Source organism: Oreochromis niloticus, linkage group LG3, assembly GCF_001858045.2.
Source record: "Oreochromis niloticus isolate F11D_XX linkage group LG3, O_niloticus_UMD_NMBU, whole genome shotgun sequence".
Taxonomy (NCBI): Eukaryota; Metazoa; Chordata; class Actinopteri; order Cichliformes; family Cichlidae; genus Oreochromis; species Oreochromis niloticus.
The window spans coordinates 63,183,476-63,197,801 of NC_031967.2; the positions used below are offsets into that span (position 1 = coordinate 63,183,476).

Consider the following 14,326-nt stretch of genomic DNA (forward strand, 5'->3'; position numbering starts at 1 on the left):
GCCACCCCCCTGCCTCATCTCGGACTCTCTGATCATCTCTCTCTGTCCCTGATCCCTGCTTATAAACCTCTAATTCAAAGACAAAAACCATCTGAAAAATCAGTAAGAGTGTGGACCACGGAAGCCACCACGGCCCTACAAGACTGTTTTGATAACACAAATTGGAGTGTATTTGCAGAAGGATCAGACTTGGAGGGCCACACATCTGCCGTACTCTCATACATCAGTTTCTGTACTGAGAGCGTAACAACAACAAAGACTGTTAAAGTGTTCCCAAACCAGAAGCCATGGCTCAACAGTGAAGTGAAAGCCCTACTAAGAGCACATGACAGCGCCTTCAAATCAGGAGACCAACAAGTCTACAAAGAGGCACGCCAATCTCTGGTTAAAGGCATAAAAGAAGCCAAGCGCAAATACAAGCAGCGCATCAAGGAACACAAACAACTCCAGAAACATGTGGCAGGGGATCAAGACACTCACTGGCTACAAAGACAGTTGCACACATACCAACTCCCCAGACATCACCTTACCTGACACCCTAAACCATTTCTTCGCCCGCTTTGACCAAGAAAACAGGAACACCATCACCCATCCTGCCATTACAGAGAGGGACGACACTCCAATCCGGCTGGAGCAGCACCAGGTCAGAGCCACACTGCGCAGAGTCAACGCGAAGAAAGCAGCTGGTCCTGACAGTGTAGCCAGTAGAGTGCTTAAAGCCATAGCTGGACTGGCCATCGGGCATACCGGGCATTTGCCCGGTGGGCCGATGGTGATTTTTCATTTTTATGGGCTGATGGGGTTTTTTTTCTTCTTTTTTTTTCGTAACGGTATAAACACTGAAAGGTGGTCGATTGGCCAGATGCTGGCAGATGTGTAAAAATAACTCAATTGTTTGGTGGTGGCTATTGCGGAGCTTCTACAGATTCAGTAACATTAGCAAGTGGTGGAGGCCAGCAGATGCAACACGCTGGCAGGTGGATGACGGAAAGGCAGGAGGAGCAGAGACCCGAGGCGGTGAACTGAACTTCAGGTAAGAAGTTATGACGTGCAGTCTATCTGGGTCAGATATAAACCAAGTTTAGGTGGAGTTTATTTTCGTTATGCTGACTTTTTAGTCAATTACAATAACTCGTTTCTATACTGCTGGGCGGGTGCTATGATATTATTGATGTTGAACTTGTTTTATCTTATTTATAAGGTTAGTTATTAGAGTTTCCAACCGTCGCGTAAAAAACGGAATCGTCTGGTATACAGAGAAAATATTGCGCGTTTGGTATTGAGGTGAAAAGGAACAGTTTGTCCTGGACTTCAGCTACAATGAAAAAGACACAAAGCTGGAGTTATTCTGTCTTTGCTGCACAGCTGCCTCTTCTTCTCTCATTCTTTCCCCCTCCCTCTCCTGTTTCTACTTCAGTCATGAAACTGATCAGTGATCAGCTGATCAGCTTTTCTCTCTTGTTTGTTTATCGCTCTAAATCTTACAACAAACGTTTTCATCTGATGTAAAATGTATAGAAATCCATTATTGTACATAGTATTTTTTTAGGGTCCCATCATAATATCTTCAGAAGTAGCTAAGTACTGTTTATGATGCCAGCATTTTCCCACATTTTCTAGATACTGTACCAGTACTGTGTGTAAAATGCCATCAAAAAGTCAATTAAGTTTTTCTTTCTCACCTGTCTTTCTGTCTCCTTTCACTTTTTAAAGGTTGCCATGTTAGAAAAAATATTTTGCCCTGCCATGCTGTTCATTGATGTGGCAAATGAATGGTTTATGAAAATATATCTAAATCTGTCATCAGTAATCAGTAATGATCATGTCTCACCTCTAGTCTTCTCTGTCTTAATTTCAGGTTTTCACCATGTGTTGTAGATAGTTCAGGAGGTTAACTCGACCAAGCAGTCTACTTTCGGGTACTGTTTAGAATACCAGAATAGGGAGGAGGGTGAAGGTTTAAGTTTATTAGACTGATACATATATACCAGCAAGACAGTGTACATCACTGTGACAACAGCGTTTGTTTTCATTTAAAGGCTTTATGGTTTTTCCTATAATACCTAGTGGGCCGGTCTCTAGTCAAAATGCGCGGGCTGAGTTTTTGTCCCAGTCCAGCCCTGCTTAAAGCATGTGCAGACCAACTAGCAGAGGTGTTCACCACCATCTTCAACCTCTCACTGCTACAGTCTGTAGTACCATCCTGCCTTAAGTCAGCCACCATCGTTCCAGTGCCCAAGAAGAACACAGTGAGCTGCTTGAATGACTATCGTCCAGTTGCTTTAACACCCATAATTGCCAAATGTTTCGAACAGCTCATCATGTCCCACATTAAAGCTGCCATCCCTGCAAACCTCGATCCATACCAGTTTGCATACAGGGCAAACAGGTCGACAGAGGACGCCATAATAACAGCTCTTCACCCAGCCCTCACTCATCTGTACAGTAGTAAGACCTATGTTAGAATGTTGTTTGTGGACATCAGCTCTGCCTTCAATACAGTTCAACCCCACAAACTGGTTAATAAACTAAGCAACTTAGGACTCAGCAGCTCACTGTGCAGCTGGATACTGGACTTCCTGAGCAAAAGACCCCAGAACGTAAGAATGGGAGAGCACACCTCCTCCACCCTCATTCTGAATGTGGGTGTCCCACAGGGGTGTGTCCTCAGTCCCCTCTTATACTCACTTTTCACCCATGACTGTTCACCAATCCACACCAGTAACACCATTATAAAATTTGCTGATGACACCACTGTCATAGGACTGATGGACAACAACGATGATTCAGCCTACAGAGAGGAGGTTCAGCATCTGAAGCAATGGTGTGACGACAACAACCTGCATCTGAACACAGCCAAGACCAAGGAGATGGTAATCGACTTCAGAAAAACAAAGCGATCTGAGCACTCCACCCTCTACATTGATGGGGAGGAGGTAGAAAGGGTAGAAAGCTTTAAGTTCCTCGGAGTCCACATCTCAGCCGACCTTACCTGGTCCACAAACATCTCCCACCTGGTAGGGAAAGCACAACAAAGGCTGTACTTCCTCAGGAAACTACGTCAGGCCCAGTTACCCCAAAGACTGCTAGTAAACTTCTACCGCTCCACCATTGAAAGCCTTCTGACTTACTGCTGCGCACTCTGGTTCAACTGCTGCACCGCGGAGGACAAGAGGAAACTGCAGCGGGTGGTGAGGGCAGCAGAGCAGGCAATCGGCACTTCACTAACCCCCCTCAGAGACATCTATACTGGCAGACTTCAGCAGAAAGCCAGCATCATCATCAAGGACCCCTCACACCCTGGACACTCACTTTCCCCCCCCTTCCCTCTGGTAAACGCTACAGGTCCATCAGGTCAAAGACAAACAGACTCAACAGAAGTTTTTACCCACAGGCTGTCAAACATGCCCTACCTCCACCCTGATTGGAGGATAACTGCACTGCCAACACTCATGCACTCATGGACATTACACCTTATTTATAAATCGTATTTCTGTTTATACTTCAATGCAACCAACACCCCTACCTCTTTAAACTGTATTTATTGAAACCTTATTTAGCATAGTTCCAACAGCACCCCCCCCCCACACACACACACACACACACACACACACACAGAGTCAACGTGCAATATCACTGATCACACTGCACCTCTCAATGCACCTGCTAGTTAGATGGCATGTATGTGTATGTATATAGATGTAAGTGTGTATGTGGAAATATGTGTGTGTATGTATGTATATATTCATATATTTATCTATGTATGTGTGTGTATGTTTTGCAGGTGTATGTATGACTTGTACATATCTTTCTTTTGTAAGTGTAAATTTGTCTGTTATTGTGTAAATACTTTCGCTATTGTGTACTCCACACACATGGAGAGATGCCAAACTGCCTTTTATTGTTCTTGTAACAGTGACAATAAAAAAGCTATTCTATTCTATTCTATTTAACTGTTACTTATATTTTATGCTCTTGTTTTTACAGCAGCAGTTAAGTTTCTGTTCTTCTCTCGTTTTTCTCTGGGTGTGTATAATTTATAAATCCTCCTGTGGAAAACATTCATAGAGTGAACACTTTCACTTCATATGTCCTGAACCAGCACATAGCTCCTCCCATTTAACTTTTCAAAGGTCTCCCTCCCTCCCCTGCTCAACGTTCCTGTTTGTCAGCTCTTTGTTTGTCCCTGCAGTTACAGTTATCTCTGACATAAAGAACAATTGAGCCTCAGTCTAACTTTTTACTTTCAATTTCATTCTTTGTATGTAATACCAGTTCACAAGTACTCTTGTTTTTGGTTTTCAACCCTTTTGAATCTCACTACATTTATATTTTATTGGGTTTAAATACTGCATTAATTACTCTACCACACTTTTAGTGTTATAAACTAAATTTAACTACTAAAGCTGAGGACAGGACTCACACAGTGTAGCACACACAAACAAATGTTGTTTAGTCTGATTAACATGGACTAATGCTCACTTTTATCTGATTGTGTAACATGGATAACATCAGTGTTTCTGAGCTGAAGTCATGTGTTACATCAATGTTTCTAGTTTAAAGTACATCAGTAATAGTAAGGTAGCATTTTGACAAAATGAGGACTGTGTGTCAAGATCCAACAAGTGGGAGCAGAGATGGGTTTTCACTCTCACTTTTAAGGCCACAAGAAGACAAGAAGAACACCTAAGATCCAAAAGTATGAGAAAGAAGCAACAGAGAGAAGTGAACCAGAAGGATCTGTGTGGCAGCCATAATAATAACAAAAGCTCTTCAAATTCCCCAAATACAAAGAAAATGAGCTTAATTTCGTTCTTTATTACCTCATTTAGCTGAAAATGCCATCCCATACTTCACCAACTGACCATTCATGAAAACAAACAACAATAAAGTGGAGCAGTTGTTAATAAAATTCCTTTTAGCCCTTTAGTCTCACATTACTTTAATAATCCTTTGAGGACATTGGATTGACCTACAGTAAAGCTAAATTTTCAAGCATTTATCTGTAGCTTGTGTCCAGCTAAAACTAAATGCTGCCTTCTCCTCCTTTTTGCACAGTGACATCATAATGAAGTCCAACCTACTAACGTCACTCTAACATGACTTCCTTAAGAGACATCTAAATGAAAGACTGGAGTTTAGGTGAGCTGAATGAAATATCTTTACTCACTGTCAGTGACTTTCAGCTATTTTTCAAGCTTAAATTTGTCCTCATGTAGACACATCTGAAACTCAAGATCTTTTATTTATTTAAAATACCAACAGACTCAGAACATTAGTACAAACGAAGAGTGAGTCAACTAGAGAACACGGCAATGTCTGCTTTAACTGCGTCACTCTACTCGACTTTCCTGTTTGTCAGCTTCTTCATGCTTGTCTCAGCAGGTGAGGTTTAAAAGTTTTTCAGTGTTTCTTTCTCTGATAAAGAGTATGAACTAGATTTGTGATAATTTCATGTTGATTCTGCAAGTCTGTGTTGAAGCAGCATGAGGATGGGGTCTCTCATGTCAGCTGTAACACTTTAACTGCTTTCCAGTTCCCAGCACAGACACAAAGAAGTGTAATGTGTGTGTCAGTGTGATGTGTTGTAGTGTCAGGAGTCAGTATACAGCTACAAAGCTTTTTGTTCAGTGTATACAAACAGCTGTAGCTCCATAAAGGCAGCATGCAGAGACTCACAGTGTCTTATAATGAGAGGCTGCTTTCTCTTTAATTATAAGGACACATTTTAGGCATACCATAAATATTGAATTAAATATTGAATTATGCAGGAACATAATTCAATATTTAATCTGTAAAAAAATATAAAAAATAAATTAAGAAAAAACTTTTTAAAATGAACTTAGCTACAGTGCTTTCAGGAAGACACCTACTGTAATGAAATTTGGTGCTGTGCAATCTGTTATTTTAAATTTAAATGGTATTCTGAAATGATCAGACAAAAGGAGGTTTCATGAAATACTGTCAAATGTGTAGTTTCTATGCCATATGTCAGAACAAGATCCAGAGTATGATTAAAGTACTGCGTGGGCTTATCTGTCATGGTTCTGGGTACTTTGTGACCCATCATTTTTGAGTCTTTTGTATTTTATATTATGGCTTGTGTTCTGAGTTCTTTGTTGTGCTGTTTTGATCGTTATAGTTATTATTATTACCCTAGGTTTGGTTATGGCTATGATGGTTTTAGGTTTTGTTATATTGCTCCTCTGGGTTCCATGTTGTGCTTACTCTGTGTCTTTCTGTCCTTCGTTTTAGGCCTCTATGGTCTGTCTCCCCAGTCTCTGTTAAGTTGCATGTCTAGAGATCAGTTGATGGTTTTTCTGTTTTACTTTGAAAGACCGTGTCTTATGTCATTGTTTCTAGTTTAAGCAGAAACTAACAAAAACAAACAACATTAATAATCAAAAAACAAACACCGAGTCACCACACTCAGGACCATGACAGTTATGTTTTTAGGGGCTGTAATAAATTTTGCCTTATTTTTATTTTCATTCACTCTGTGGATGCAGTCAGCAGATGGTTTCCTAGAAAACAATAAAGCCCACAGTTTTTTGAACACCACTCAGACCACCAACAATTTAAGGAGAACATGCAGTAATGCATGTAAATAGTAATGTCAAGTGTCCTGTGTAAAGCATAAACTACAGTCATTAGAAATTATTACAAATAACAGCTTGAATGTACAAGTAAAGTGGACTGGTTCTTATATAGAACTTTTTACTTGTCACTCTGACTGAGGAGGGAACCAAAGGAAAATACTATTTACTATTTAAAATGTTTTATTTTTCTCCTTAATAAGTGTTTTATTTGTCATTTACCAAGAATTCTGTAACTGAAAACTTTGTGTGTGTCTATGTATTTTTAAAGGAAACATTTCATTAGAAATGAAGAGTTGTACTTTGACTTTTAATCACTCTAATCTTTTTTTTTTTTTTTTTTTTTTTAATTTCCTCTTTTAGACCAGAAAATTATCAAAGCTGAATCTGGACAGAGAGTCACTCTGACATGTCGAGCTCAAAACAACAAGATCAAATTTGTACACTGGAGCAGAGCTGACCTGGAACCAGATTATTTCATTTTGTACAGAGATGGGGAGTTGCTTTCAGATAACCAGCATCCATCTTTTAAGAACCGTGTGGATTTGCAGGACAGACAGATGAAGGATGGAGACGTGTCTTTGATTCTGAAGGATGTGACAACTGCTGATGATGGAACATACAAGTGTCATGTCTTTGTGGAAGAAACACGATCATGGGAACTCATCAGTATCATCAACCTGAATGTATTTCCAGGTGAGTTCACGGAGGTCAGACACTGCTTTCTGGTTGGTTTCATTTTTATGGATGACCTGGTGGATGTTAGAGGTAGACAAATGATATCCAGGTTCAAAGATAACTAATAATAAAATAATAGTAGTAGATGGGAATACAAATGTTATTTCAGTGTTAATTCTAATTCTAATAAGCAGAGAAAAAAGGAAAATAAAAAAGTATATCTCTATTTTATGTTGTCTACATTGTAGAGGGGTTTAAGTGAATTCAGCAGATAAGGGAACTGTAAAATAATTTTTAATAGTTGAGTGTTGCTACAATTATTTCTATGCAGAGCTCCAGCAGATTTTCCTAATGCACTGGTTGCAATCAGCTGATCTGTGCTACTGCTGCTATGAGGTTAACTGCTCTTTGTAAATTTAAATCAACAACTGAATTAAACCAAATGTAACCAGATGTTTTACAAACGAATTTCCATCCTCTACACTGACAGTACACTGTTTAGGCTGTCTTTATATTAGATGCTTGGTATGAAGGTGGAATTCAGTCAGTGGATCTAAGCATCATCAGCTAAATTCTATATGAATCTCTGCTACACTTGATGTCACCTAACTCTGACCATGAAACCACAGCCACTGTGCACTGTTTCACTTTAAATCCCTCACAGTACAGAATTCTAAACTGCAGTGTTTTCATGGAATCTTTGAATAACACAAAGTTAGTATACATATGTTTGTTTTTGCATTTTTCACAATATGAACCAAACACTTTACATCATATTAGATAATTTCAAATAAATTTAAAAAAAGTGGACTTACATGTGAACTTTAAATTTATAGTTTATTAGATGTCACAGAGCAGTCCTTACCTTCGTCCTCTCTTCCCTTATAAAATAGCATTTGAAATTACCTCGTACTTTAATCTTTGTGACTATGACACACAGTTTTGCCTCTTTCATATCTTTTTATTTCATATTCCCTGGTGATTAATACAGGAACAAGATTTGTTCTGTCTTTATTGTGCACCCCTTTGCCCAACTTGACACACAGCTAATGGCTTCAATGAACATTGGAGGTAACTTTAAGGCTTTTACATCATTAATAATTCAATGATTGACATCTTTTCCTTCCCGTAAATCTAAAAATAAACACAAAGTAAATGTTACAAGATATCTTTTCCTTAGCTTACACTTCAAGCTGTACTGTTGCATAGTATGCGTAACAACAGAGACTCAATTGTGATCACAAAACAAATTACTGAGTTTAGCTTCCCCAAAGACAAACATAATAGAAGGAATAACTTGTTTCTAAACAGATATCTGTGATACAAAAGCACTAAACTTGTAAACATGTTGTATTAATAATACTCACAAGCAATAACTCTCTAAGGCAGAAATGTTTTAAAAGGCATCTAAGCCACGAACAGCACATCTTGCAGGCTAACAAGCAGCCAGCTTCCTGTTTTTCTCCATCAACAGGAACACAAAAACCGAAATATAAGCTTTTGAGAAATCCCACTATGACCAGCAGAGGGTGCTGAAGAGAAAGAACCTTTGCATGTCATAACAAGATTGCCTTTTATGTGTTACTGTTCAGACTCAAATCGATTCCATGTTAAAAGGCCTGCATTATCAGAAAATAGTGACATATTTAGACACGTGCTCCTAAACCTCTTATTGTGTGGATACAAACAGCTAGCTGCATGAGTTCACTCCAGGTACTCCGGCTTCCTCCCACAGACCACAGAAATGGAGCTAGTGGGATTAGGTTAACTGATCATTTTAAACTGCCCATTAGTGAGAATGGTTGTCTGTTTTTATTTGTTAGCCCTGCAATAGCTAGGTGACCCGTCCAGGGTGTGCCCCACTGCTCGCCCTATGATAGCTGGGATAGGCTCCACCACCCGTGCATCATTGCCAGACCTGGCCCACATCTGGTTGACATACACCCTACCATAACACCGGTCAGTCAGAAGTGCCAGCTTGATGCCAGATCTGGGCCAGACCTGTTTTCTATAGGCCTGGGCCACATAAACCAAACCATAATCAGGCCAGATATGGCATGCCAACGCATAAACAGTGGCGTCAATGCCAGACCTGGCACACATCTGGTTGACATACACTCTGCCATGACACTAGTCAGTCGGAAGTGCCAGCTTGATGCCAGATCCGGGCCAGGCCTGTTTTCTATGATCCTGAGCCACATAAACCAAACCACAATCGAGCCAGATGTGGCATCCCATCACATAGACAGTGCCATCTGTGCCAGGCCTGGCCCATATCTAGATGATAAACATCTTATCATGCCAGAAGTCAACCCGCAGTGCCGGCTTGATACCAGATTGGGGCCAGACCAGCTTCCTATGTGGGTTTGACTCCTCTTTCAAACCATCTGTCCTCTCTGTCCAAAATGTGAACGTTGGCATCCTCGAAAGAGTGACCTTTGTCCTTTAGATGCAGATGAACTGCTGAGTCTTGTCCCGTGGAGGTGGCTCTTCTATGTTGTGCCATGCGCTTGTGAAGTTTGGTCTCTCCAATGTAGAGGTCTGGGCAATTCTCAATGCACTGTACAGCATACACTATGTTGCTAAGTTTGTGTTTAGCAGTTTTGTCTTTGGAAAGAACCAGTTTTTGTCTGAGTGTGTTGCTGGGTCTGAAGTAAACTGGGATGTCGTGCTTGGAGAAAACTCTCCTGAGTTTTTCCGATACACCGGCTACATAGGGGATGACAACGTTGTTGCGTTTGTCGTTCTTATTCTGCCTAGCTGGTGTCTGATCTTCTTTTCTGTGCATCTTTGCTGAATTGATGAAAGCCCAATTACGGTAACCAAATGTTTTAAGAGCCTCCTTTACAAGTGTTGTAGGGTCCTGATTACTCCAAGTTTGTGTTCCAGAGGGTGGTGGGAGTCAAAGAGGAGGTACTGGTCCGTGTGAATGGAAACTGTTATTCTTTGGGCCTTCCCTGGTGAAATTTATGTTTTAAAATATTGCGCTCCACCCCCTAACTCTTTAGACCACCACATTGAAAGTAAATATTTCTAGTCATTATTGTACTTTAACTTAAAATTCTCTGCTCTGTGTTGTTTCCTCTTTCAGACGAGCAAATCATCACAGCTGAGTCTGGACAGCACATCACTCTGACATGTCGAGCTCCAAATAACAAAATCAAATTTGTACACTGGAGCAGAGCTGACCTGGAGCCAGAATACCTCCTTGTTTTCCGGGATGGGCAGTCTCTTCTAAATAATCAGCATCCATCTTTTAAGAACCGTGTAGATCTACTGGACAAACAGATGAAAGATGGAGACGTGTCTTTGATTCTGGAGGATGTGACGCTCAATGATGATGGAACATACAAGTGTCGTGTCTTCATGGAAGAAACACGCTCATGGAAGCTCAGCATCATCAAAGTGACTGTTTCTTCAGGTGAGTGAGTAGAGTTGAGTGTGTGTGTGATCAGAGGTGAAGCTGCTTCCTGGTTGTTGATGTTTGTTTGTTGTATGGATGAGCTGGTGGATGTCAGAGGTAGACAGATGTTTCTCCAGCTGTTGTCTTTGTGGCTGGTAGTCTAGAGTTGTAGAGCAGCATTGTTTTGGTAAGGTTAGAGCAGAAACAAAGACATTTATGTTCCTGTTCATTTTATTATGCAAAATTTGCAGTTGAAAAATGGCAATGAATCAGAATATATTTTTAAATAATAAGATTCAGATTGATCTCAAATTTTTGGCAATCTGTCTGCCTTTTTAATTTAGAGAGCAATTATCTGCAAACTTTCAACAGTCTCTCTTAGAGTGATTGCAGTCAGTCCAAGTCGACTATTTAGAAACGTTGCCTCAATCAGGCAACCTGTGCAGTTGCCTTCCAATTAAAAGTGGTTATGAGTATGCAACATCCTAAAACTCTGGGTGACCATTTAGTCACCCCAAGTTGGAATTGGTTGTAGGATTTGACAAAAAAAATCACTACAATCATCAGATAATCACTATTTTTAATTTATTAATTTCATGTAAATGTAAGATTGTTGCTGTCTTATTTCTGCACGTGTGACTGAGCTTGCTCTTAATTAGGAGTCAAAAGGACTTTAATCGATTTAATTAAATATTAATATTTGGTGTCCTTGTATTGATACCACATCCCCATGCAAACATTGTGATACTATGCCACATTTAATTTTTTTTCGCCCACCACTACTGCTTACTTGCTTCGATTTTTCATACATATGATCAAAATATGAGCATCAGTGCTGACTTTACTGAGACCATTCCGCACTTCTTGTACTATATTTCACAACTGGCTGTGTGCAAGCAGGAAATGTCATGGCTGAACAACTGGTGCGTTTTGGATGTGGAGAAAAGAATTTGAATTCAAACAAAGAGCGAGCCTTTATTTGGCTGATGGCAGGTGAAAACATGAAAACTAATGAAACTATGAACAAACTATGACAGACTATGATAACCGATGACTCGAATAACAGACTGCCTATGACGTGGATAACAGACGACGCAACACTGACAAAGAGAAACACTTAAATACACTGAGGGATAACAAGGGGAATGAGACACAGAAGGAAAGTACAGCTGGGAGTCATGTGACATGACAAGACGAAGAGGAAGCAAAACTCACTGACACAGGGCATAGACTTTCAAAGTAAAACAGGAAACATAACAGGCGCGGACTTGACTAGGGGAGACAGCAGGCTGGGGAGACAGCAACCATGGAACACAAAAACAGAGACCAAAAGACTAGAAAAGATAAACGATGACAAAACCAAAATTCAATAATGATAATAATTCAATTGGTGACCAAAACACTGGGTCACCAACCCAGGACCATGACAGGAAAGGACCCAAACGCAAACTCACAGAAACCAGACTTAAAGTCAAAATACAGCTTTATTTGCTGAAAGGGGGGGAAAGGCGATGAAAACTAAACTGGGAATCCTAAGAAGCTAAATACATTGGGAAAAAAAGAGAGACATGCAGCCATGAGGTAGATCACAACACTGTGCAGAAGAAAACAAAAGGCTTAAATACACAGTGATTGATGAGAGAACAGGAAACTCATGGGGAACACAGTGGTTGCAAATTACACCCAACAAGGCAAAGAATGCAAAGCATAACTTCATGTGTTATGTTTAACACATGAGACAAGGTACCTTCAAAGTAAGAGAAGCAAAGCAAAACACTTTTTTCTGTTCTTTGAATGTTTAGCATGACAAAACCTCAATTATTCACTGGTGACCCGGTGGATGCTAAGCAGTTAATTAAATCCAGTATGACTAAGAACACAAATGTCAAAGGTAAACAATATATTTTTTAAGTAAATACTTTGACCTTTAACCTCTGCTCTGTGTTGTTTCCTCTTCCAGACAAGAAAATCATCACAGCTGAGTCTGGACAGAGTGTCACTCTGACATGTCAAGCTCCAAATAACAAGATCAAATTTGTACACTGGAGCAGAGCTGACTTGGAGCCAGAATATGTCCTTTTTTACAGGGATGGGCAGTTACTTCCAGATGATCAGCATCCATTTTTTAAGAACCGGGTGGATCTGCAGGACAGACAGATGAAGGATGGAGACGTGTCTTTGATTCTGAAGGATGTGACAACTGCTGATGATGGAACATACCAGTGTCGCATCTTCACAGAAGAAACACGCTCATGGAAATCTGTCAGCATCATCAATCTGAATGTTCCTCCTGGTAAATGAGTAGATTTCAGACACTGCTTCCAGGGTAGTGATGTTGGGATTTTTTTTTTTGTAGTTTTTTGTATAGTTCAGCGGTCCCCAACACCCGGGCCACGGATGGTGTGTTTGGTACCGCACCGTGAGAGTCAAGGCTTGGCTGTGAAATTTATGGTTTTCAGGGTTTTTATCATTATTTTCTATTGTTTTTATCATTAATTTGGTTCCCCTGGTTCTTTCCTGTGTGTATAGATGATGTGTGGTAGAGGTAGACAGATGTTAAGCAACAGCAATACACACCAGTACAAGAGAAGTTAGATCAAAGAGAAAAAGAACAGAAAATGTTGATGAAAATCACATTGCAACACGCACAAACATCCAAAAACACAATGAGAATAATCTGGAGATATTTTGACCAAATCAAGTTATCCAAAGAGGCAGAGCAGCATGTACTGAAAACTGTGTTGAAATCATATTTCCTCAAAGGCAGCTAACACCACAAATTATTTTTACCATCTTACACTTTAGAGCACACGGACAATGTAGACACTTTCTCACATGCCTTGTATTACAAATAAGAACAAGCCAACACGTTACTCCAATCAGCAGTAAAGTAGGCTGCTGTTAGGAATACAGGAGTCAACTTCACTGTAAAACACATAATGCCAGTAAGCGCAGTCAAACAATGTCAACTGAGAGAAATGTTTATGATTGAGAGTTGGTAATCAGGGGCAGTTTGTGAAAATAGCATGAGGATAAAATCCACAATAACCCTCAATGGGTTACTAGTGACTGGAGGATGTTAAGAGGTTAATATCAAATCCAAAATGACTAAAAATTCAAATCTCAAAAGAATAAAGCAACATATTTAAAGTAAATAATCCTGATCATAACTGTACTTTGACTGATAACCTATCTACTCTGTGTTGATTCGTCTTTTAGACCAGAAAAACATCATGGCTGAGTCTGGACAGGATGTCACCCTACCATGTCATGCTTCAAACAACAAGGTCAAATTTGTACATTGGAGCAGAGCTGATCTGGAGCCAGAATATCTCTTTATTTATCGGGATGAGCAGTTTCTTTTAGATAAGAAGCATTCATCTTTTAAGAACTCAGTTGATCTGCAGGACAGACAGATGAAGGATGGAGACGTGTCTTTGATTCTAAAGGAAGTGACCAGTGCTGATAATGGAACATACATGTGCCGTGTCTTCATGGACGAAATACGCTCATGGAAGCTCAGCATTATCAACCTGAGTGTTCCTCCAGGTGAGTTCAAAAGATTCAGTGTGTGGGTAAAGATGCTTCCTGGTTGTGGATGCTTGTTTGCTGTATGGATGACCTGGTGGCATCACCCCCTGAGGCCAGT

The 14,326-nt window shown here is 40.1% G+C and overlaps 1 protein-coding gene across 3 annotated transcripts in view; it reads left to right on the top strand.

The window, feature by feature from the left end:
- The first annotated feature begins 1,003 nt into the window (after positions 1-1,003).
- Positions 1,004-14,326, top strand: part of LOC102078781 (hemicentin-1) — a 48,918-nt gene continuing 35,595 nt past the window's right edge. Inside the window, exons 1-7 of one of the 3 annotated variants that reach the window (XM_019356933.2) lie at positions 1,004-1,033; positions 5,059-5,142; positions 5,266-5,385; positions 6,960-7,292; positions 10,366-10,695; positions 12,638-12,970; positions 13,897-14,226. In XM_019356933.2, coding sequence (XP_019212478.1) covers positions 5,316-5,385; positions 6,960-7,292; positions 10,366-10,695; positions 12,638-12,970; positions 13,897-14,226 — 1,396 coding nt within the window. In that variant the 5' untranslated portion in view covers positions 1,004-1,033; positions 5,059-5,142; positions 5,266-5,315. Of the gene's footprint in view, positions 1,034-5,058; positions 5,143-5,265; positions 5,386-6,959; positions 7,293-8,265; positions 8,346-10,365; positions 10,696-12,637; positions 12,971-13,896; positions 14,227-14,326 lie in introns of those variants that run through there. The other 2 variants (XM_019356934.2, XM_019356935.2) reach the window with 2 other exon arrangements.